This window comes from Ambystoma mexicanum, chromosome 3q (assembly GCF_040938575.1).
Source record: "Ambystoma mexicanum isolate Mex_15411 chromosome 3q, UKY_AmexF1_1, whole genome shotgun sequence".
Taxonomy (NCBI): Eukaryota; Metazoa; Chordata; class Amphibia; order Caudata; family Ambystomatidae; genus Ambystoma; species Ambystoma mexicanum.
In genome coordinates, this window is record NC_090926.1 from 918,480,409 (window position 1) to 918,505,112 (window position 24,704).

General features: G+C 47.1%; 1 protein-coding gene across 4 annotated transcripts in view; it reads right to left on the reverse strand.

Annotated features, from left to right (window-relative positions):
• WIPI1 (WD repeat domain, phosphoinositide interacting 1) overlaps positions 1 to 16,583 on the reverse strand; it is a 951,231-nt gene extending 934,648 nt beyond the window's left edge. For 3 of the 4 annotated variants that reach the window (XM_069655068.1, XM_069655067.1, XM_069655069.1), the window contains exon 1: positions 15,595 to 16,510. In XM_069655068.1, the coding sequence (XP_069511169.1) occupies positions 15,595 to 15,680 (86 nt within the window). In that variant the 5' untranslated portion in view covers positions 15,681 to 16,510. Of the gene's footprint in view, positions 1 to 15,594 lie in introns of all 4 variants that reach the window. The other variant, XM_069655070.1, reaches the window with a different exon arrangement.
• Between the last annotated feature and the right edge of the window lie 8,121 nt (positions 16,584 to 24,704).

Consider the following 24,704-nt stretch of genomic DNA (forward strand, 5'->3'; position numbering starts at 1 on the left):
TTTTTCGACATTTTTTTGTCGACATTTTTGTCTGTCGACATTTTATTTCCACATTATGACTGCACACCGGCACAGGATATGCAGGGGGCGCTAGAGGAAAGCAGGCTGCCCCTCTGGCCCACCTGGATCTGCACCGCATCGGCTCTCCTAAGGGAGCGGAAGGGATGTGCCCCGCACCCAGGGCCGGCCAAAGGGGAGCCAGTCTCTTTACCAGCACTGGGCACGCCAGGGAGGAGTCACGCAGCAGATGCTACTGCGAGCTTTACCTGCTGGCTGCAGGAGCCAGGTTGGGGTTCTACAGGCACTGACACCCTTACGGACAGTTGGGACTCCTCGCAACTGCAGCGGCCATGGAGCAACGCTCCATACAAGTGCATGGGAGTGACTGTCGTGGCAGAAAAATAAAACCAGAGGCAGGCTTGACTACTCGCTAAGAACTAAAACCGGAAGTGACGGGGTCACACGGAAGGACAGTGAAACCGAAATGATGGGTCACCGGTTCCTCTGAAGCTCAGTAATGGCGAAGGGCCACCCGATAGGTGGTTTATGCCAGATCCACTCAGAACTGGGGCAGCGCTACGACCTTTCATGAGTCGACTCCAATAAAGTGATCTGTATGTTTTCCAATACAATATGAAAGCCTGTGCAATCATTGGGATAAGGGGAAGATGCATGGTTTAATGTCTGTGGGGAGGGGCGCCAAGTAGGGCTTAGCCCCGCTAAGTATCTAGACAAGGAGACTTTGGCTTTGGTGATGCTGGTTCAGGTGGCAGACTACTTGAGTTTTCAGCAGGCACTGCCCATTGAGCCCTCAGTGTCTACTGTTCAGGCTCGTCCTAGGTAGTTTCAGCACACTATCAAGATGAAAATGCCGGTGTTGCCTGAAATAAAGCAGGAGGTTCTCAAAGAATGGCCGGGGTCAGAGGAGGTGGCGGTGGCCCGCTTCATTCCCTAGCTCTATCCCTTGCAGGGGAAGATGGTGGCTCTGCCACAGTCTCTGTTCATGGATACTATTCTGTCCGGTCTGGTGGGGCACTCTTCTATGTCTGGCTGGTGAGGAGGGTGATGCATGCAATCAGGTGGACAGGAAGCTGGATTCTGCTTTGCTACTATCCTGCCCTGAGGCTACTTAACTTACACCTTCTACATGTCAGAGACAGTGCTTGGTGGCTTTTGACAGTTGGCAAAGTTAGTAGACAAAGGGGCTGACTGTGAACCTCTGTTGCAGGCGATGCAAGAACAGGTGGAACCAATCTCAGATCAGGCGTATGATGCGGTTTGAGTGGCAGTTGTGACCATGGGGGCTGGGGTGTCTGTCCGCCATCATTTACACCTAAGCGATTGCCATTCAGATAGCCATAACAAAACCACGGCGCTCAAGATTCATTTTGAAGGAAAGATTCTGTTTAGCAACTCCTTGGAAGACCAGGTGCATCGCGTATTCAAGGCTGACAAGCATACAGACAAGCTCTGCAGGCACTTGGATGCTAAGGTCCGGTCGGGGGTAGCGTTTAGCCGGGATCAAACATTTTGGGGCATAGTGTTAGGAAAGATTTCTCTTTACTGCACCTTACCTTCCATTTTTATGGACCCCCAAACTTTTAGCTTTTATTTTTTATCCTGACCTGTACTTTTTACAGTGCAGTGAAGCTTTAAGCTTCACTACACTAAGTTTTGCTCATCTATTGTGGGGAAACTGGCATGTCCTTCAGGCTGTCGGTACTGGGAAACATTGTTTCCTTTAGTCTTGCGACTTTGTTACTACTTTTAGTAACTTGTTATCACTTGTGGTAACGTTTTATCATTGTACAATGCATCTTACAATGCAGTACAATGGGGTACACTTTTTGTTTTGTCCTAGACTAATACTCAAAGGATTTTTGGTTACTCTAGGTGTGCTAAATGGACAAGCTGTTGGTAGCAGTGACTTTTTACAGTTTTTTGGTGCTTTTCATTTTAGGCTTAATGCGTTTGGCTACTTACTGTGGCTAGTGTCCAAACATGGCTGTGCCACATGGTTTTCCGCTTGTCCTTTGGTCACCTTATTCGTTAGCCTTCTTCCTGCCCTGCGAGGCTAGGAAAATACTCAGATGGACTTCCAGTGCCCCGGAAAACAGAAGACTTTGGCGGGCTACTGAGGGGCTATGTGTGTTTGTTGGCAGGATATGGGCTGGACTGTCTGGTCCCAATCCACATACTAGTTTCAGTGGGTCTGAGTGGTATGCACACAAATTATTGGTTCACCCCTCACCTTAGAACCTTACGCAAAAACAAAAGAAATGCTGAAAAATTATGGAAGAGCCTTCCCTCAGCATCCAACAAAGACAAATCCTTAATAGCCTCCCTCAACTATGAAGTTGCCATTCACCAGACTAAAAGCGACACCTACAATGATAGAATCATCAAAGCTAAATCTAGCACTAAAGAACTATTTAGCATCCTTAGAGAGTTGCAGTCTCCTTCGCCACCACCAGACACATACACTAAAGACACCACATGGTGTACCAACAAATTGAAAACCCCACTGGACAAAATAAAGCTTCTGCAAGCTAAATTTGAATCTAAAAAACACAGTCTCTCCTCTGATACATCCAGATTCATGCCTTCAGCTCCTTCACCTAATCCACACAATCTATTTAAGTTCTCACCTCTCTCCATTAAGGATGTAGAGGGCATAATAATGAACTTGAAACCATCAAGATGTCAGGGAGACATCTGCCCAACATCCATCATCAAAGAGGCAGCGAGGGACCTCAACCCTTCATCACTACTCTAATTAACGCTTCATTTGAAACCAGTATAGTCCCCACCAACCTGAAAGATGCCTGGGTCCTCCCCTTACTAAAGGAACCCACCCTCAATCCAAACATCCCCACCAATTATAGACCGATCACTACTGTACCATTCCTCTTGAAAATTCTTGGCAGGGCCGCCTATCTTCAGATACAGGAACATCTTGAAAGTAATAACCTCCTTGACCTCAGGCAATAAGGCTTTAGACCTAGACGTGATACTGAAACGGCTCTGATAGATTTAAAAACACAAATGGACGACAAAAGATAAAGGTAAACTAGCCCTCCTACTGCTACTAGATTTATCGACTGCCTTTCATTTAGTAAATCACAAAGTCTTATGCAACCACCTCTCGACAGCAGCTCACTTCTCTGACAAATCGACTACCTGGATCCGACTACCTGGATCCAGTCAATCTTGGATAACAGAACCATGAGGGTGTTTGCACCTATGGCTTTTGCCGATCATGCATCAGCCACATGTGGAGTCCCTCAGGGCTCCTACGTTTCTCCAACGCTTTACAATATATTCAAGCAGGCCTCTATTCGATGACTCAGACCAGCTGGGTGTCTCCTACACTAATGGCGCGGATGGCACCCCAATACTTTTCCCCCATCACCGGTGATTACAACACTGACTCAAAACTACTAAACGACATATACCTAATCATGCAAACCTGCATGGCTAAGCATGGACTCCTTCTTAATGACGATAAAACAGAGTTACTCCTCCTAGGATCCCAAACGAGACTCGACAGATTAGATGGACAGGGAAACTCCTTTAACAGCGACGGCAACAACATAAATGTTTCTAAGGATGTGAAAACACTAGGCATTTATCTCGACTCTTCATTGACACTGACAAGACAATGCGACAGCTTCTGCTACAGCCTACACTTGCAAAGGAATGAATACCTTCAGACGCTTCTTGTCTACAGCTAACTGCACCTCTATAGGTAGGGCGCTCATTTTATCCAAATTAGACTATTGCAATGCCCTGTACTTAGGAACCAACCTGCGTAACCTAAAAAAGATGCAGATACTGCAAAACAATGCGCTTAGATCTGCGATGAATATCCCCAGATCTTACCACATATTGGAGCTGAGACGCAATGTGCAATGGATATCAGTCAATCATAGAATTGTGTTTAAAACTCTGTCCCTTACCCATAACTGTCTCGCGAACCTAGCGCTTAAATACCTGACTGACAAATTTTCAGAAACATCTCAGACTGACCAACAAGGTCCTCATAACTACACTGCCTCACGATCCCCAGGTTTAAGCTTCAGAAGTCAGGGGGCAGTAGTTTCCCTGTTTTAGCAGCAAAACTACAGAACACTCTGCCATTAACCTTAAGAGCAGAACCTTCTTACCTCAACTTCAGAAAAAATGTAAAAACGTGGCTCCTCACGCAGGAGACACAATAACGCTGTATGTCCTTATGTCTGTACTTACCTGCGCTGCACTTTAATGAACCCTTTGTACTGTCTTAACTCCATGTAACTGCGTAACACGTGTAACTGTAAGGAATGCGCTCAGATGCCTTAGGGCTTGGTGCGCTATATAAATGAGTGTTCCTGCCAGTGGTACTGATTGGACCACTGCTGGGGCGTGTGTGCGGCTAGTCCTGCTATTGGGAGTTGCGACTCTTAACGTGCTTTTAGGATAAGAAGAGGAGCCCTCAAACCATTCTTCAGAGATCCTGAAGTAACATGAAGGAGCCAAGACTCCCGTCTAGCTGTGAGACCAGTGAAGAGACCGGAGACCAGAATGAAGGAAGCCTGGCGACCAACTTCTGCTGCTCTCCTGGTGTAGCTCTTCAGCTTTCCTGTGAGGGAGCTGCGGCCCTTGGAGTGGAGGGAACATCCATTCCGGACGTCTGCTTGGTACCCTGCATAGAAGAGCCTTCAGAGGTGTCCTGGGACCGTTGTGTGGCTGACCAGCTCTGAGTTTGTGCTGCCGACGTTGCAGTTCTGAGTTGAGGCCTGGAACTTGGGGGACCCTCAGCTTGCCCTACAAGACTTACCTTCGCGAAATCTCAGAGTCCTAGCATCAAGGGAACCCGAGATAGGAGGGAAAGTCTGACCACGGCAAGTGAGGCCCTTTGCGTCGTCGTGCTGCAGTGACCACCGTCCGAAGCAGCTTATCTGCGTCGAGCCCAGTGTCACACTCATCTGTGTCTCTGCAGGAGCGATGGACGAGCCTCTAATGACCCCGAGTCTTCACTTCCCCTGTTTCACCCGCAGGAATACCTGTCAAATACAAGGTGTACACTCAGACCTGAATTCACCCAATTCCCCTGGGCCCTTCCCTTCTCTTTACTGTGTGCTGTGATGCCCCCCTATGGGCTCATCTTGATCTTTAGTAGGGTGTGCACTCCATCCTGCATTCGCAAGGGCGCGATTCACTCATGTGATTGGTGCCAATGTCTGTAGGCTGACTTCAGATGCCAAATGCTGTCTTATGCCTTCACAGCGAGGCCAAGAGTTCAAGGCGCCAGTTTCTTCACTGGCTAGAAAGTCCTTGCCACAAGTGAACGTTGCACGGAGAATGTTGAGTGTCCAAAATTGTCTGTATTGTCTTTGTTTGCCGGTATTTTTGTGGGTGAGTAGTGCTGCGTGTAGAAGCTAGCTGCTGGTAGGTTTGTGCAGCGCCTTCAATTCGAGCGCGTCTGGTAATGTCTCTCCCTTTCCCCTGCAGGAGAAATTATGTGGTATTAGTGCCTCGAGTCTGGGTTCAGCGCTATTGGAGACTTGGTGGTTAGGTAAGTTAAGTTTGCATGGAGGCTTTTGGTAAGTATGCACCGCGTAGAGAGAGTGAGCGCAGTGAAATAAGTGTCCGTGTTATTGGGGCGAGCGCAATGAATAATGTCTCTTCTTTCTTTTACGGGGGTTTGTGCGCTCGTACAACTAACCTGGATTCCAGCGTCGCGGGAAGATTCGATGAGTATGCGCAGCGTTACTGATGCCGGTGAAGAAGTCCCCTCTTGACAGGAGATAGCTGCGGCGTGGAGTAAGAACCAGTTAAGCAGAAGCAGAATGATCCGGAGCAGGTAAGCAGAAACAGGATGATACGGAGCAGGTAAGCAGATGCTGGCTGATCCAGAGCACGGCAAGTGTGTTGCTGATACAGCTCACAGTAAGCAACACGAAGCACTGGAAGAATCTTGGGTGTGGCTTATATAGCCAGCCCCACCCAAACACTAGAGAGCTCATGAGTTATCATGCACTTCCTGTTTGGTAACAGGAAGTGGTACCAGGAATTTACTACAAACACTAGGAAGGAATGAAAGGAGGGATTGGTTATGGGTTCTTTGTGTGCCTATTCCAGGCCTGCCAAGCCTCCACCCAGCTTGCCCCAACTACCTGCCTGATACCCATGACACCCACTCCTTAGAGGGGTCTTGCATCATGTTTTTCTGTATTCTTCATCCGAGAGTCCTTGCACCAGCGATGGACACTGACTGGAGATCAGCTCGATGCAGCAACCCCTGCGAATCAAGGAGTGAGGCTGACGGTGGGAAAAGCAACCTCTGACCTTCTTCCATTGACCTGCTAAGTTCTGGGAAGAATTGGAATACAGGGGGTAAGGTATAGTGGTTCTTACCTAACCCTAAACTCCCTTTTTCCCTAACTTTTAAAAAACATTTGCTATTCTTTGGCTTTGCCATTACTTGATCGTGCAAGCCTTCCGAAAGTTGGGGACACTTCTATTAGAATACACTGTCCTCTAACCCTTGGAACTGTTCACTGGACCCCAGCGACCCTACGTTCATTTTTTCCTGCATCACAAACTGTGTCAGAACTTTGCCTGAAGTTCTGGGGATAATGCCCCAGACAATTTAGGGAAAGACTTTTAAAATTAGGGTTAATTATCTGTGGACCTATAGTACATCAAACTAATCTGCACTTTCTTTACAGGAGTTTGATTTGGATTATGTCCTATTCTGGTGACTATATATATGTAATCTATTATTAGTGTTGTGTAATACTTCTACCTGTCAGTAGTCATTTTTCATATTGATATTTGGCCATAAATAAATAACTGTATTTTTATAAATACTGTCTAAGTGCAATTTGTGATTCCCATTGCCTGTACTCATTGTGGACCCTTTACAAGCTCACCACCTCTTGAGACTTAGCCTACACCTCTTCTCACTGCTACCTTGAACTGGTTTGGCTAGAGCTCCCAGAGTTGTCCCTGTCACAATACAGGTTGGCCTTCTATACAACTATCCATCAGGCCAGAGTATAGAAAATCAGTCCTAACACATAGCATGTGTTGAAGCGGTATCACAAGCCTTGGAGAGTTAACTGTCCCAATAAGCCTAATAAAACCGGCAAGGCCTTCTCCCCAGCGCCAAGTGTGTGGGGGCCTGACTAGCTGTTTTTGCCTCTGTGGGAGGCCATGTCCTCCAATGTATGGATGAACCGCATTGTCCGATGGGGATACAAGATCAGGTTTACCTCTTCTCCACTGTGCTCGGGGATGGTAGCAACTCCTACCCCCAGGAGAGCGATGAACGCTCTGGCCATGACGCATGGGATTCTGGACTTTTGAATGAAATGGGTGATTTAAGAGGATGCCCGCAGGAAGAGGGCTCAGGGCTTCTACTCAATTGTCTTTTCAGTTCTGAAACAAAACTGCAAGTTCTGGCTGTTGATGGACCTGAAGTGATTCAATGCGTTTGTTCAAACTCTGCACTTCATGATGGAGAGCCTGCAGAGGATTATCCATTTGATCAAGGAGTTCGACTTCCTAGTGTCCCTGGACTTCCAGGACTTGTAGTTTGCGTCCATTTGAGGTCTCTTCAGAAATATCTGAGGATTTATGTTCAAGGGCCAACATTTCCAGTTTGGGGGTCTCCCCTTTAGCCCCAATACTGCTCCCAGGGTCTTTACAAGGGTGTTGGGTCCCATGGGGGCACTTTTTCATGCCAAGGGGATACTGCTTTTTCCTTACCTGGACTAATGGCTTCTGAAGGCTTCCTTCAAGGACTTTTTGTTGGAGCACATGGGCATCACGTGCAGGGTGCACCAGGAGCTAGGGCTTCTGCTTAAACTCGAGAAGTCTCGCTTGGAGCCATCTGATGCCCTTCTGTACATTGGAGTCTGCTTTTGGATGGTGCCGGGGTGAGTGTTACTGCTGTTGCATTGGACAGTCTGCCTCCAGTGTCTCTTGGGAGGCCTGCTGTCCAGTGATTATTTAACTGCCAGGCAAGTGCTCCTATTGCAGGGGCACATGGCGGCATGTTAAATTAGCATTTTTAAAGCGCTCACACAGCACGCGGGCATCGAGGCGCTGTTACAGGAATAGTTTTTTTGTCTTAGTTGCGTATTTTTAACGCACTTAAATAGTCAGAGGTTTCTAAGCGCGCACCTGGGGATCGGACCTGTGTGGCTTCGTGTCATCTTGCTTACAAGGCGAGAACGTTGCTGCTAAGCTATCCTCCCGGGACAACTCCCGGGATGATGTGTGTTTGTGGTTCGGTGGGCGAGACTTCACATGCAGCCATTGGTGCCTCACTTGCACCACTGTTGGAGGACAGACTCTCAGGCTTACAAGACCAAGAACTGATGGTCCAGCTTCGGCAATAGCCCTCTATTTATTTAGTTACTGAACATTTGTATGGCACCTATACAGCAAAAGTGTTTCCAGGTGCCACAAGACAATGGGGCGGGAAGTGGCATACAGGATAAAACCCATAATAACGGTCCTACTAAGCCTTGTGACATTTGGATCGTGCAAGTGCAGTATAAAAGTGCAGGGGGATGGGGCGGAGAAGGGAAGTGCTGGAAAGAGGGGGCCCAGTGCTGGGCTAGTGCTAAAGGGTGCCCACGAGGGCAAGTGCACTGGAGGAAACCAGGGGCTAGGATAAAGTGCAAGGACAGGAGTGGACTGGCCTCAGAAGGTTAGTCAGGGAAACGTGCCCGAGGGCAAGTGCTGGTAGGAAGGGGTGCGCGGCAAGGCTGGTGAATGAAGGGCCTGACCCCCAGCCAGGTTCATAAGGGAGCAAAGGCAACCAGTCGCAGCAGAAGGAGGGGGAGATTAGCAAGGGAGAGGGGGAGAGAAGAGGGAGGAGAAAGGGATGGTCTTAAGAAGCTTCTGAAACTTAAGGCGGTCCGGCTAAAATTGGAGAGGGGTGTGGAGGCCATTCCAAAAGGAGGATCCTGCCAACGAGAGAGATCTACACCCCACTCTCTGCTTGGAGAAACGTCTGAACTGCAGAGAGTTGGAGATAGAGGACCGAAAGGACTCTAGCAGGGAGGTGTTTAGGGAGAGAAAGTGGGATGTAACAGGGTCCCAGGCCCCAGAAGGCCTTGTGGATGATGCAAAGAGTCTTGGATTTGATCCTTGCAACCACCGGGAGCCGGTGGAGAGATTTTAGGGCTGGAGAGATGCAGTCACTGGGCTTGAGACAAGGCAAAGTCTTGCAGTCCTATTCTGGATTACTTGAAGAGGGCAAAGGAAGGAGAGAGGTAGATTAAGGAAGAGGCTGTTACAGTAATCAGGCCTTGAGAGGACCAGAGCTCTAGAGACATTGAGTTTCTGGGGGAAGGTGAGGAAAGGGAGAATGCCTCTAAGCAGGTGAAGCTGATATTGAGCCTTCTTGGCAATGTCTGTGATATAATAAGAGCGAGGAGTTGAATATGACACCCACGTTTTTAGCCTCACACAAGGGCGCAGGGAAGGGGCCCAAAGAGGGCAGCCAGAGTGTAGGAGGGAAGGAGGGGCTCGGAGTCCCCTGAGAAGGATCTCAGTCTTACTGGCGTTAAGGTAGAGATCATTAGCAGCGCACCATGCCTGAATAGCAGACAAACAGTCAGGAATGAGAGAGGTGGGGAGGAGGAGGGAAGCTTAAAGGAGAGCTGTGTGTCATCAGCATAACACTGGAAATGAGGAGAGAAGGTGGGGATCAAGTGGGCAAGAGAGGCAAGGTAAATGTTGAAAAGCCATGGCGAGAGGATGGAGTTTGTATATGGGAATATGGCAATATCTCTCCACTATTGGTTACTGAAAACATGCACTAGGTCTCCCTCCTCCCAAATCATGCTCTTCACAACAAACTAAACGTTATTCATCTGGAAGAAACGTTACGGCTGGAACTGATTCGACTGTGGGTAAGAATTTGGAACAACGAAAAAGGCAGTATTGACAAGATTGCTCCTGGCTCATATTGTGGGCCTACAGAAAAATGCCCCAATGATCCTGTGGATTGCTTTTATAAAGCACTCCCCGCATGAGATTAATCTGGGGATGTATTTGAGCAACCCAATCAGCATTACTAGCCTTGGGGCCACTTCAGTGCTATCTGATATGCTGTCATTACGTATACTAGATAGAGAACAACGGGAATGGGCAGCTTACTAGCTATCTATCATGGCTACAGTTGATGTTTGATAGAGCTCTAATTACTAGGGCACATTTTAATCTTATCTGGTAAAAAGGGGTTACTGCGAAGTGGACGGGAGGAATGCTGGGCAACCAAGCATGTAGGTTTTATAATGCTGTGAAAGAAGATCTTTATTACCGCTTGTTTTTTTTCCTTGTGTATAAGTAACCCTGTCAACAATTCTTAACCCCGATATTGAAAAGGCAGAATTTGAGGCATTACAAACCACCCTTTTTTTATTTAATGAGGGTGGAGATACCTTTAGTAGCCTGGTGTGTATTGTGTTGTTTAAAACTGCACTGAGAAATGGGGAACGTCTTGACTGGGGGGGAATAAATCATTAATTGGAATAATGTTTTTTTTTAATAATGTGGCTATGGTTTAAAATGTATCTGTGAAATAATGTCTCATGGAAGACTTCTTCTCATTTTTAATGGGGTAGTTTACTCAAAAATGTTATTGTTTAAAAAGATGGGCCATAATCAAAAATATAAAATTGTTGAGAAATGAGGCTTAAAATTTGAATATGGGGGCATCCATTTTGTGAAATGAAGCAGCCTCCTCTGTTCATGTTAAGCTCTGCTCTCGCGGAAATAATTAAGCAAAAGCCCCCTACTAGGAGCTTTTGCTTACTGCTGGCAGAGAGCAGAGCTTAACACGAAGAGAGGAGGCTGGCACAGTTTTCATAATTGCCTTGACTTTCTTTTTATGTTTCCTGTGCTCCCAAGGTCCAGGAGAGTACAGAAAAAGTAAAATGAAAGTCGCGGCAATTATGAATACTCTGCCAGCGAAGTATTCATAATTGCAGCGACTTTTGTTTTAAGGTTCCCGAGCCCAGGAAGCTTAAAACAAAAGTACCAGCATTTATGAATACTACGCCACCCACCGGCGAGAGGCGTAGTATTAATGATTACCGGTACTTTCGCTTTAAGTCTCCTGGGCTCCTCCGGGACGGCAATTATAAATATAACGCTGCATGCTGATCTCCGCAAGCAGCATAATATTTATGAGAGCCGGTACTTTCACTTTAAGTCTACTGTGCATCTCCCTGTCCGGGGGAGCCCGGTAGAAGCAGGAAGAACAAAAAACTAAAAAGAAGGGGCGGTGGCAGCACTGAGCCCAACATCATTCTCTGCTCTCCGGCAGTAATAAGCAAACACTCCCAATAGGGGGCTTTTGCTTGATTATTGCCGCGAGACCAGAGCTTAACATGAACAGAGGAGGCTGCTTCATTTCACTAATTGGCATCTTCCTAGTGTTAAGAAAAACAGACTTTGAGGCGTATTTCCCAACTATTTTACATAGGAACTTAAAAAAAAATGTTTTTTAAAAAAACATTTTTTATTATGGCCCATCTTTTTAAAACAATATTTTTGAGTCAACGGCCCTTTAACTGATATGTTTATATTGTTTTTTTTTTATAAAGCTTGATGGTAATTATATCTGAATACATTTAATTCACTCACTCAATTACAACCGAAGCAAGTGGCCTTGGCTGGGAGCAGTGTTGGGGAACCAGAGAGCACTGGGGCATTGGACGGGTGTGCAGGCTGCTCATTCTTCAAATTGGAAGGAGCTGGCAACAATTTTTAAGGCTCTTCAAATGTTCTCTCACTGCGTCTAGGGGACCGCGGTTCTGGCGCAGACGTCAGCAATGCCATATGTGAACCGGCAAGGAGGAACAAGATCCCATCACCTAGAGTCTCTGGAATTCGAGTTAGGCTGTTGGCTGGAGCACTGCCTGCTGTCTCTGTGGATGAGTCAAATCAGGGGGTGGACAATGTCCAAGCCGACAGTTTGAGCAGGGTGTTTCCTTCCTCCTGGTTGATGTTGCACCAGCCAGTGTTTACCTGATTTGCAGAAGGTTCAGTGTTCCAGTCCTGATCTGTTTGCCTCTCCTCAAGATGCTCAGCTGCCACAGTACTATGGGTGATTCGGGAGTGGATGCCATAATATCCTGGCTCTAGAGTCTGTTCTATGCCTTTCCCCCTCTACTGCTGCTTCCCAAGCTAATGATCAAGTTCCAGGACTCAAGGATGGAGGTAATTCTGGTGGCTCCAGTGTGGCTGAGATGCCCTTCGTATCCTCTTCTGCTCGACCTGGTGGTGGCACTGGGATGGTTCCTGCCATCTTCCCTGTGCCCTCTCAGGAAGGTTCAGAAGTCTCCTGCCTCCCACATACTGTGTTGGGGGGGTTTGAAATTGAGATGTAGGGGTTACGTCGGCAGCAGCCGTCTCCGCAACTGGCTCTGGCTGTCTAAAACTCAGGTGATTGATGATTTTTCAGTTGTTGCAAGAGGGCTGGGAGTAGGGCCCTGCTGTGTCCTCCCTAGGGGCTCAGTGGGAAGCTATTTGGGCTTTTTAGGAGCCTTTGGTGTTGAGTTCTGGGTGTGATCCACTGGTGGATCGGCTGCTGAAGAGTTTCCTGCTGACCTGTGGTGTATGCTGGGGTTCCTCTGTGGGACGTTGGTTTTGCAGGACTCACCGTTTGAACCAGTGAAGTTGGTGGACATCAGGTGCCTACCTTGGAAGGCTGCGTTTCTGGTGGCTATTACCAGGTTGGTAGAGTTTGGGGTATTGCTGTGTTCAGCCCATTTCCTGCAAGTGCAGTCAGATGTGCTTATTCTCCGGTGTGATCAGAGGTTTCTTGCGAAGGTGCTCTCCAAATTTCACCAGGCGCTGGACATTGTTCTTCCGTCCTTTTAACCCAACCCACTTCTCCGGAGGAGGAACAGTGGCACAAACAAGGTCTATGCTGACGTAGCTGGACAGGACTGCTTCCATTAGGCAGTTTGTTATGTTTGGGGGGACAAAGCCTTGCATGTGGGCTACTGGATTTGGTAGGCTATTGCTTTGACCTACTCAATGGTGTAGGTTCCCTTGCCGGATTCTGTTCAGGGTATCTTGTGCAAGGAGTGCCTTTTCAGGACATGTGCACGGCGGCGACCTGGTCATACCTGAATACTATCACCAGGCACCATCACCTCAACTTGGATAAGCGGGGGTCAACCTCCTTCGGGGTGGGGGTGTTAAGCTCTTGTGCACATGTTCAAGGGTATTTTTGTTATTGTGGCAGGTAATAATGTGGTGGTGGGGTGTTAGAACAGCACTCAGGAGGTCTGGGTTTTCTTCATGGATCTTCATGGATCATTTTTCACTGCTATAGTTGGTATTCCTCACAAGTAGCCGGTAAGATAGCTCAGCAGGTTGAGCGCTCGCTGCTGCCATCTGAGCGTGATCTGGAGGTCGCAGGTTCGAATCCCGGCAACTCAGCCTTTCATCCTTCCAAGGGCGATAAATGAGTACAAATTTCGGTTGGGTGATATTGTATGTAAATATGTGCTCTGTAAAGTGCTTTGGATTAAGGCGCTATATAAATAACACATTATCAAGTAAATATTGGGATGAGGACGAGGGACATGGAGGTAACGAGCTGGTTACTTACTGATTATCTTCATTATTCGTAGTCCTACTCTTTCTCGTCAGAGTGCTGGTGACCCGTCCTGGTGCAGAGTGAAAAAGGCCATGATGTGTTAGAAGGCATTTAACTACTGACACGTTCAAGTGGCTCGGGGTCGTATGCTAGCCATAGACAGGGGTGGTGCATGTATGGTATATAAAAAAAAGATGGAATGTATTTCTGATGGGGAGGATGGGCCCTCACAAGTACCGTAACGAAGAAGAGTTGGAAAACGAGTAATGAAGATTAACAGTAAGTAACCCGCTCATTATTTACACCATAAAGAGGTGCAATGATCACTGTGTTCCTGGTTTCCAAAAACTTGCATTTGCGGGTGTACTCTGCAGTAGCTGTACATTTCGCCTGGGACCACCTACGAATTGCATGCAATAACGATTTATAAAGAATTAAACATGCAGCATGTGCAATTTGTGCACATTTTAGCATCCACACATGAATGCACTTGTTTCACAAAATGTCCCAGAGACTACTAAATAACATGGGCGGAGAAAAATGTATCTATGTTACAGTTTTAACTGAAGGGAACTGAATGCTGGTACTTTCGGAAATGTTTAAAGTTATATTTGCTCCAGTGAAGTTACTTGCGTCCAAAACTGACTGACGCCAGATTGGGAAAATGCCATTTTCTTTTAGTCACACTGCAACCTTTTGTGGATAGGTGTAAATGGATGTTCTTGGTGCTTCCAGAAACAAACATTTTGCATATTAAAAAAGGGTGTGGCTGTAGTCTCAACCCTTTCCTGCCCATTAGGTCACAGCCAGTCGTTTTTAAATTCTACCTGAGCGGAAATGTCTTTCTACCGTTTTGTGAATCAGGTGCCATTTGCGACGAGCACAATTTGCACTTTTTCTGAATACAAATGCGTTTTTTCAGCAGGAACCTGTGTAGTTACTAATGGTATAATTTGCATATCTTTCCTCCATGTCATAACTGTGACTGAGGGAATCACATACGAAAATGAATAAACAAGCTGTAATAAATACATGCTAGTTAATTGTTTTACACCAGGTCCCTGCCACTATAACGTGGGCTTTATTTATTTATCCAGCCATAAATCCTGCACTCATCAGGGCGCACATCAACACAAGAGATAGTTCAGAAAAACAGGACGGATATTTAAAAAATCAGCCCAATACTAAAAACATGTTTATCGCCCTTGTCTCCACATAACTGGCACGTCACCCCAATGGAATGCATGATACACTGAGCTGGTAGTGGATTTTCACTATGGATTATGGGGTTTGTCGTGTGGCTACTCTATCATAAGTATGGGGCCTACAAGATCCTGGCAGCATGCATTTCATTAAAAACCTTTAGGCCCCACCTCAGTACACCTGTATGTACAAAGGAGAGATAAACTGCCTTCTAGATTACTAGCCTTACATCACCTTTTGCCTGTGGAGTGCAAAACATACCAACGAGCCGGATAATGGTCCACTAAAAAAATACATTAAAAACTATATTTTGGTTGGATGTCAATTTTAAAGCATTTCTTAGGCACTGCAACATATTTTGGGGGAAAAGCTTTGATTTTTGGGAGAATCTCACCTTCTGGTTGCATTAACAGAATGTTACTTTAGAACAGTTATATTCAGAATATTGAGGCATTACCGCCAAGGAGAGAGAGAGATGGAACAGGTGTTATTGCCTCACAACGAAATGTGTTTACCTTATGAGAAGCAGAGGGGGCATATAACGGAGGTAAGAGTGATAAGGCTTGTTAGTAAAATTATACAGCACTATTTGACCAATGACTTGTTTAGACACTGAATGCTGCTCTTTTTATCAACTTCAGAATGATGAGAGGCTGAAGCAGCACTTCTCAGTTTAAGAGACATTCAACTTACATAGAAGTGGATACAGCACCTTATTTTAGGCTAAAGTGAAGGCTCATCGGCAATAGTCAACACTGTTCAGAGTTACTTACGTGCAGTCCTGGTTATAGGAAAAGCAGGTGAGCCCCTCGACTGCCGCAGGGGCCTCTGCATTCTCCAAGCCTCTGTCAGGATCCATTGCCAGTTCCAAGGGCCACCTTTGCAGTGCAGTTGGGTTCGACTTTTACAATGCCCAACTCTACAACTCCTGGCGATGAACGTCCAACTTCTGGATCAGATCCAAAGATTTGGGTCAATGGAATGGATTTCCCAAACAAAGTTCACAAATGATCCACAATACTGTCAAATGTCCGTTTTGTTCTATAAAAAGTCGACATATTCAGTAAAATCACAGTCCTCTAAAACATTGAACCTCAGTGTGATAAAAATGCAATTCAAATGCCCCGACTTTAAATTAAAAAGCAGCAACACTTTTTAGCCTATATATGTGTAACGCCTTATATTAAGCCATTTTATGTAAAATATCAGACGTGGAGATTCCTTAAGAAAGGTACAATAGAATTTCTGTATTTTTTCCTGAAAATCCAGATAATGCCCGACAATTCTTTTAAGGGATCTGATCCTGATAAATTACATTTAGTTTTTGCAGTCTTTCGAAATTCTGGGCAGTTTTTCTTTTTTACAGACAAATGTTGTGGTGTTAGCAGATTCCACTCTGTTTTTCTTCTTTATAAGTGGGAGGGTCTTATTTTCTATAGACGACAAACTCCCTTTCAGGTCCTTGCTTTCGCGAGCGCTGTCACCACACTGATTGGAGGAGTCCAATAGGATCTCGATCTCTCTCCTCGCTTGTGGCACTTGTTGCGCCGATGACACCCTTTGCCCCTTTGAGTTGCCAAGCCTTGTAACCTTCCGCAGCTGTTTCTCCTGCATCCGCCGGCTCTAGATCCTGCCACGGTAGCGACTAGCACCCATCACCAGGAAACAACCCCGCGACGCGTTGGGGCACGTGACAAGAACGTCACTGCTGGGGTAGGGCGCGTGCGCGCCAGCACATTTCTCATCCCCGCCCATCTCGTGTGACAACTGCTGTACCTCCGCTTGTTTATATGGGAGCCCAATTGCCCACTCGGAACTTATCGTTAGTTAGGAAATCGATGTGTGCAATTAACAGCTGGTAAGGTTCCTATGCCCCAGTAGCATACGTTTTGCACTACTGTGTTACTGAGCAATACGTCCTGAAAAGGAGTTGTCTTCTTGCACAAGTATCGGCACGGTATTATTAAACACAACTAGCAGTGACATTCACAATAGTAACAATTAAACCAAGCGAACATGGCACTGGCAACATTGCATCAAAGTGCCTGAAAGCAGAACAATGGGCGAGAACAATTGCCTGGCGCTGGCAATAATGTATGTTGGCAGACTATCTGACAAGAAAGTATACCAGACTTCGGCACCCAGAGCTGAGACACGCAGGGCCTGATTCAGAGCTTGTGAAAAAATGTGCGTGTAAAGCCGACATTCTCTCCTCCAGTGGCCAGCACTCTGAGGTGGGTGGAAATATTGGAGGGTAGATGTCCTGCTTTCCATCAGCAAAAGCTGCTAAAATCACACGTTGTGGGGGGAACGTGCTCCAGATATATTGCGAGCATTTCTTAATAGACTGACACGTTTCTAGTATTCTTAGACTTTAATTAAACTAGAAAAGTGGTGCTGCAGTCTAAGAAATGCATTGTTTTAAAGGGAAAAAGTGTGCAGTGGAGTTTAACAGCACCTCAAATGTACTGTATTTTTACTCCCTTTTTGTGTGGTAACCCAGTGCTTCTGGGGGGGAATACTGATTTTCCATTATAGCGTTATAGAAAGTCAAGATTCTATTAAAGACATGGAGGCGAAGGATTATGCTTCTCTTTCTTCACTGTTAATCCGAGCAGCATAACAAAGTATCTCAACAGTTAAACAAATAAAGGAGAAAACACATAACCAAAAACTACATTTCCCATAAAATGTTCCACAGTTGTAGTTTACTCTCTTTATATCCATGAACTTTTAAGTCACGTGATTCTTTCCACCAATACCATCCAACACAGTCCCATGAACTCCGATGACTTCCTGTGTCCTTCCTCTTGCTTTGTCTGCGACTTGTTTAATCCTAAAACATTGCGCCCCAACCGGTATGCGCTAAAACCTATGACCTTCAATCCTCAAGATTCTGCATTCTTCCCTTCTGTCCCTGTCATGTAAACAAACAACTGTCTTAATTACACTGCTCCAGGGTGGGTAATCGTAGAACCATAGCACCATAACATTTACAGTAAACCTTACATTACAAATTCTCATACAATTTCACATCTCACTGAAATTTACATTTCATGCACGATTATATGGGTGGGATAATCCTTCGCCTCTGTGTCTTTAATAGAATCTTGACTTTCTATAATGCTAGTATGGAAAATCAGTATTCTATGTCAAGACCGGAGGCTCGGATTAGGCTTGTTCAAAGCTTACCTACCACCAACGTAGACATTCCCTCTATGGGTCTGAAATAAAATTGTTTAAACGTCGACTCCTTCGACCAGTCAGCTGCCTTGAGAATATCCTCCAATCTGACCCCAGCATGAAATGCCTTAGATGCCATGGCTCCTCTAATGGAATGTGCCTGTACACTTCAGTATCAATGGCCGCCTGGGTCATGCACCATCTAACCCATCTGGCTAAGGTTGGTCCTGAAACTTCCTTAAATGGTTTCCTCAAAGCTATAATCAACTGACAAACATTTGTGGGTCTAAGAGAACTAGTCACCTCTTCATATCTCTTCAAACCCCTGACCGGACATAACCTAGGCTGGTCTGGGAACGCCGCATACGCCACCAGATCTAAACCTGTCTTCGTTCTACTAACCCTAAAGGTTACCCCTTCTGGGTTAAACAACTTTTTGTCTATGTCCAAGGCCCTGACGTCTGACACCCTCTTACATGATATAAGGCATATTAGAACACCCTAGTGGTGTTTCTGGGAAGCTGATCGGTCAATCTGTGGGCTATATGCACTGATATAGCCCGCAGATTGATTACAGCCCGCAAATCGGGTGTTTGCAAAGCAAGCAGCTTTCACGTTGTATTCTGCAACGTTGAAGCTGCTTGCTTTGGTGTATATGAAAGTGTTCATATACACCCGCGGTGCATATGAACACTTTCATACACACCAAAGTAAGCACCTTCAACGTTGCAGAATACAACATGGAAGCTGCCTGCTTTGATGTATATGAAGTTGATCATATACACCACTGTATATGGACACTTTCACATCATCGTCGCTTCGCTCGAGCCATTAACTCGGCTTTCAGGGCCCATAACGCCCGGTACAGTCCTCGCTGCAGGTCTATAAAGCTATAATAATGTTGGCAGTTTTGCCGACAGAGCTTTCCTCGTTAACCTATAATTTTCCGGACAGTTATTGAACATGTTCAATACCAAATTAACATCCCATGTTTGTGCATACCATCGGATGTTCATCTACTGTGACATTATCAACTTTCGGGTGCCCAGCTGAAATGCCCGATCTACATTGTCCTATAGGCCAAGCCCTGAGCTGCCAGCGCTGCCAGAAAATTCACAATCGGAGTGACATCTGCCCCCAAAGCGATATATCTGTCGCGCCACTCACCAGCTAGACCACCTTGACCACGCCAACCTATAGGCTTTCCTGGTACCTGGTGCCCATGCTTCCTCCATGAATCATATAGCTTCTCCCGATAGGCCTGGCCTCTGCCAGGCACTCCTGAGATCGTCCACGCGATCAACTTCAACTCTCCTGACAGGTTCAGTGGGTGACACTCCCCCACTGGATTCAGAATCAGTTCCTCCAACTGCAGTAACACTAACGGGTCTTCGCAAGACATTTCCAGAAGATTCGAAAACCACACCTGGCTCCTCCAGTCTGGCATCAGCAAAATCAATGTTGCCTGCTGCCTCCTGGCCTGTGCTAACGTTCTCGGGATCATTGCGAAAGGAGGAAATGCGTACTCCTTCCTGGGGCCCCGTGTCTGTAAAAACGCATCCGTTCCGTCGCTGTCGCTGCTGGATCCGGTCTCCAACTGAAAAACCTCTCCAACTGTCTGTTCAGCCTGGATGCAAAGAGATCCGTATTGCACGGTCCCCTCAAGTCCATCAAAGCCTGGAACACTGACCTGTCCAACTGCCAGTTGCTGGCATCTCTCAGATGTCTCGAGTTCCAGTCTGCAACCACATTCTGCAACCCAGGAAGATATTCCGCCGTGACACTGACTCTGTTCCTTAGGCACATGTGCCAGAAGTCTTTCGCCATCTCCGCTAACAGCCTGGACCTCGTACCTCCTAACCTGTTCATGTACTCTACTGCTGAGATGTTGTCCATCTTCAGCAGTACACAACAGTTCACCTTGTCCTGGGTCCAACATTTCACTGCAAAGGAACCCGCTAGTAGTACCAAGCAATTGATGTGGAGCTCTAGCTCTTCTCCCGACCATCTTCCTCCCGTCATCAGCTCTCCACATCGAGCTCCCCAGCAGCTGGCATCTGACTCTATGACTAGGTCCGGGGTAGAGCCAAATATTGCTCTCCGGTTCCAAGCCTCCATGTGGTTGAACCACCACCACAGTTCTGTCATCGGTTCCGTGGAAATTGGCACCTTCTGTTCGTAAGGTAAACCCTCAGGTATTGAATCTTGAGTCACTGTAGAGCCCTGTAATGTAATGGGCCCGGAAATATTGCCTGAAGGGATGTTTCTAGTCTCCCCACTAGCCTTGCTAATTCTCTGATCGATATCTCCTCTTTTGCGATCGTCAATCTGATCTCTTTTTTGATTACATTCACTCTGTCCCTGGGCAGGCTGAGCCTTGCTGCTTTCGTATCCACGACAAACCCCAGGAACTCGATTGCCTGAACTGGAACCAACACCGATTTCTCCCAGTTTATCAGGAAACCTGACTCCTGTAACAAGCATGTTGTCTGCTTCGTCTGCTCCCATAGTCTCTGCTTGTCCTGTACCATCAGGCAGAAATCGTCTAGGTAAATTATTAACCTGATACCTTGCTCCCTGAGATGAGCCACCACTACTCTCATCAGTTTCGTGAAAGCCCAAGGGGCTGACGCCAGTCCAAACGATAGGCACTTGAACTGCCACTTGTGTTCTCTCCACCGGAAATGCAAGAATCTCCGATCCTCTTGCGCCACTGGAATCGCCAGATACGCGTCCTTGAGGTCTATCCTGACTAACCAGTCCTCTCTCTGCAAAACATCTCTGAGCAGATGGATGCCCTCCATCTTGAAATGCCTGTACACGAGAAATTAATTCAGGTTCTTCAGATTGATTACAGGCCTGTGTTTCTTCTTGCCCTTCACCAGGAACATGTTGCTCACAAAACCTTGTCCGGGATCTCTCACCTTCTCGATCGCTCCTTCCCTCTCTAACGCTGCGATCTCTCTGTCTAACAGATCCTCCTCTTCTCCTGATAACCTTATGGGTCTCGGTTCTACGCACTGGGATGGCTCCTGCCAAAATTCTAGCTTAAACCCTCGGTCAGTGCCCTAGAGCCAAGCATCTCCTGATAACTCTGACCATTGAAAACAGAGGTGTTCTTCCCCCTACCATTGGGGTCCCCTTTGCTCTCTCGTGTGTGAGAGTTTCTGCATTCTTGCTCACCTATGTCGGCCTGTTGGCCTCTGTTGCTTCCTCTCCAGCCTCTGCCCTTGCCCCTTCCTCTCGATTGAAAGAAAGGGTTGGATCGTCGCTCTTGCTGATTCTTCCACTCGCCTCTATTGCTGGCATAGGGTTGAAGGATGCGTAACGGCTGGCAGAGCGACCCCTAGCTCTGGCAGCCCTGGCAAAAACCTTACTACCGAACACCCTCTTGAGCGAGGCTTGCGCCTTGTCAATAGCTGCAAAGGTGCTGGCAAATTTAGCCATGTCCTTAATAAAGGTGTCCCCAAACAACTTTCCTTTACTGTCGGAGGTCGACTCTGCTGTGGCCAACTCTCCCATTTTAGGGTCAATTTTCACCAGGATGGACCTCCTTCTCTCCATCGTAACTGCGTTATTGGCATTGCCCAGCAGGCAGATAGCCCCCTGCGCCCATCCTGCCAATATCTCCGGATTTATTGATTGATTGATTGATTTGTTTATTTATAGAGCGCCTTACACCAAGGCACTGTACAATGGAACAACTCATACAGTGAGCAACAATAAACATTGGGAGCAAAATTACATAATGAATCATTCGACAACAAAACAGTGCAAAAAGCACTGAGGGGAGGGGAAGTGGAGAGGGAGTAGGATTTGTGAGGGGGAACAGAGAAGGATAGAACGAGTGAAGAATAGAAGGGAGGGAGAATGAAATGGGAGTGGGGAGAGAGGAGTTAGAAGAGGGAAAGAGGGGGGAGGAAGAGAGAACAGGGGAGGCCTTCAAGGAGGAGAGTGGAGGAGAAGGGATTTAAGGGAGGTGCGAAATGAGGGAAGGGTCGTGGAAGAGCGGATTGAGAGGGGGAGTGAGTTCCAGTGAAGAGGAGCAACGAGTTGAAAGGAGCGGAACTGGGAGGAAGCACAAAGGGAAAGAGGTACGGTGAGGAGGAAATGGTCAGCAGAACGAAGTGAGCGAGAGGGGGAGTAAAAGGTGAGAAGGGAGGAGAGATAGGGAGGAGCAAGACCATGTAAGGATTTGAAAACAAGCCAGAGAAAGCAGAATTTTAACTGTAAGTGGAAAGGTAGTAAGCGAAGGTGAGAGAGTGAGGAGGAGATGGAGTCACGGGAGGTAAGGAGACAAAGAGTACGAACAGCGGAGTGGTAAATGGATTTAAGGGGGGCAAGCTGGGATGCAGGAAGTCCAAAGAATAAGGAGGAGCAGCAGAATATTCAGGAAAAGATAAGAGAGGAGATAAGGAGTTTGGTCGCATGGGAAGTGAGGGAGGGACGGATTTTGCGAATGTTGTAGAGGTGGTAACGGCAGGAGCGAGAGGTAGGTGAAATGTGTTGTGAAAAGGTGAGAGAGGAGTCAAATAGAACGCCTAGATTACGAGCATGGGAGGAGATAGGGAGGTTGGAGGGAGGAAAGTGGATGAAAGGGGGAGGAGAGGGAGTAGGAAGTGTGTTAAAAGGGAAGAAAATTACTTCGGTTTTATCAGTATTAAGAGAGAGGAAGCGGGAGGACATCCAGTTCCTGATGAGAATTCAAGATGAAGGTCAGGTGTAAAGAAGGAGAAAGAGAGAAAGAGTTGAGTATCATCAGCATAGAAGTGATGGGAGATATCAAAGGAGGAGATAACAGGGGCGATGAGGGAGGTGTAAAGAGAGAAGAGGAAAGGACCAAGTACAGAGCCTTGCGGAACACCGTATATGAGAGGGAAGGAAGAAGAGGTCTGGCCCCCCATGAGACAGTAAAGGAACGAGAAGAGAGGTAGGAATATAGCCATTTCAGAACAGGGCCTTTGAATCCGAAGGAGGAGAGAGTGTGTAGGAGGAGTGGGTGATCGACAGTGTCAAAAGCTGCAGAGAGATCAAGGAGAATAAGGATGGAAGATTCCTTGGCATGCCGATCAGAGAGGAGAGAATTGAGAATAGAAGTGAGAGCGGTTTCAGTGGAGTGTTTGGGTCGGAAGCCAGATTGGAAGGGAGGAAGGAGAGAGGAGGAAGTGACGAAAGAAGAGAGTTGAGAGTAGGCGAGACGCTCAAGGAGTTTAGAAAGGAAAGGTAGAAGGGAGATAGGTCTGTAGTTAGAGGTGAGGAGTGGATCAGCAGAGGGTTTCTTAAGGATAGGAATAATCGTTGCATGTTTGAAGGCTGAGGGAAAGGTAGAAGAGGAGAGGCAGGAGTTGAAGAACGTGGTAAGGTATGAGATAAGAAGAGGGTAGATTTTGGGGATGAGAACGGAGGGGAGAGGGTCAGAGGGGGCGGAAGTGGGATGGGCTTTGGTAAGAAGGGAAGAGACATCCGAGGCAGAAACAGGTGAGAAGACAGACATAGTGGAAGAGGGAGGAGAGGGGGGAGGAGAAGAGAGGGAGCTAGAGGGGGAGTTAATTTTTTGGCAGAGTGAGATGAATTTGGAGGAAAAGAAGTTAGCAAAGTCAGAGGGAGAAAGTGTGGAACTGGATGAGGGATCGGGAGTAGGAGGAGAGAGAAGACGCTGCCTAGCCTCCTCTGCCATCTGGCAGATCTTGGTCACTGGCCCCAGGACGTATAGGAGCTTATCCTGGCATGACCTCCAAGACCTATCAATACCTCTCCTGATGTCCCGGTCATACCGTCCCAAAAATGCAATTTTTCGGCAATTGCCGGCGTCTCAGCCATGTTATCCGGGACCCTAGATCTGGGACATTCCGCCCTGAGCTTGCTTCTGGCTTCCTTGGATAAGGCACACCTTATCCTCTTTTTTATGTAGTTGCCAATCTTGGCAGGTGGCTCCTATTCTGCTGATCTGGGGTGAATAAATGAGTCAGGGTCAAACACACCCCCCATCTATTCTTCATCCGTCTTTTTCCTTTTCTTTGCAGCCTTATGCCTTGGTGGGGGCTTTGACAAGGATGTTTCCACTCCTTGTGAGCTATCCACGGATGAATCGTCCCATTCCTCCACCATTTCTGTGTCCTCCGAATATGACTCCTCCTCAGTATCTAAGGTGCCCCTCCGCTCCCAAGACCTCACTCTTCTCTTGCCACCTTCAACCTTGCGTGGCAGGCCTGCGGGGGTCAGGTTGCTGCAGGCCTTTCGGCCTTTCTTTCTACTCCCATGCCCCTTGTGCACTCTCTCTGGGGCCACCCCTTTCAGGGCTTCCATGCCTTGAGAGAAAGACATGAGATCTTCCACCAAGCTCTGGCTCCCCACACCTGCTCCCAGACTTGCTGGCTTCCGACCATTGGCTGATGGTGTGGGGTTCCTCATCTCCGCTGGATTTATGCATCCTGTTAATTGGTGGGAATTCTGCAGGAGATCTGTGCCTGCTCACGACTATAATGCAGCTAGTGGGTCTGGGAATCTGTTATCAGGTTTTCTTGGGTTTGTGCCCGTTCTGAGGTGTCCATCCCTTATAATTCTCAAGGCTTCTGCTCTCCTATCTGCCCTAAGCAGATTCCTTTAATCAGGCTACTCTGAGCCATTCAATCACAACTGCCCACCAGATGGCAGGATCGAGCCATGCTTCGTTGGTTCACCTGTCACCTCCTGATACTAT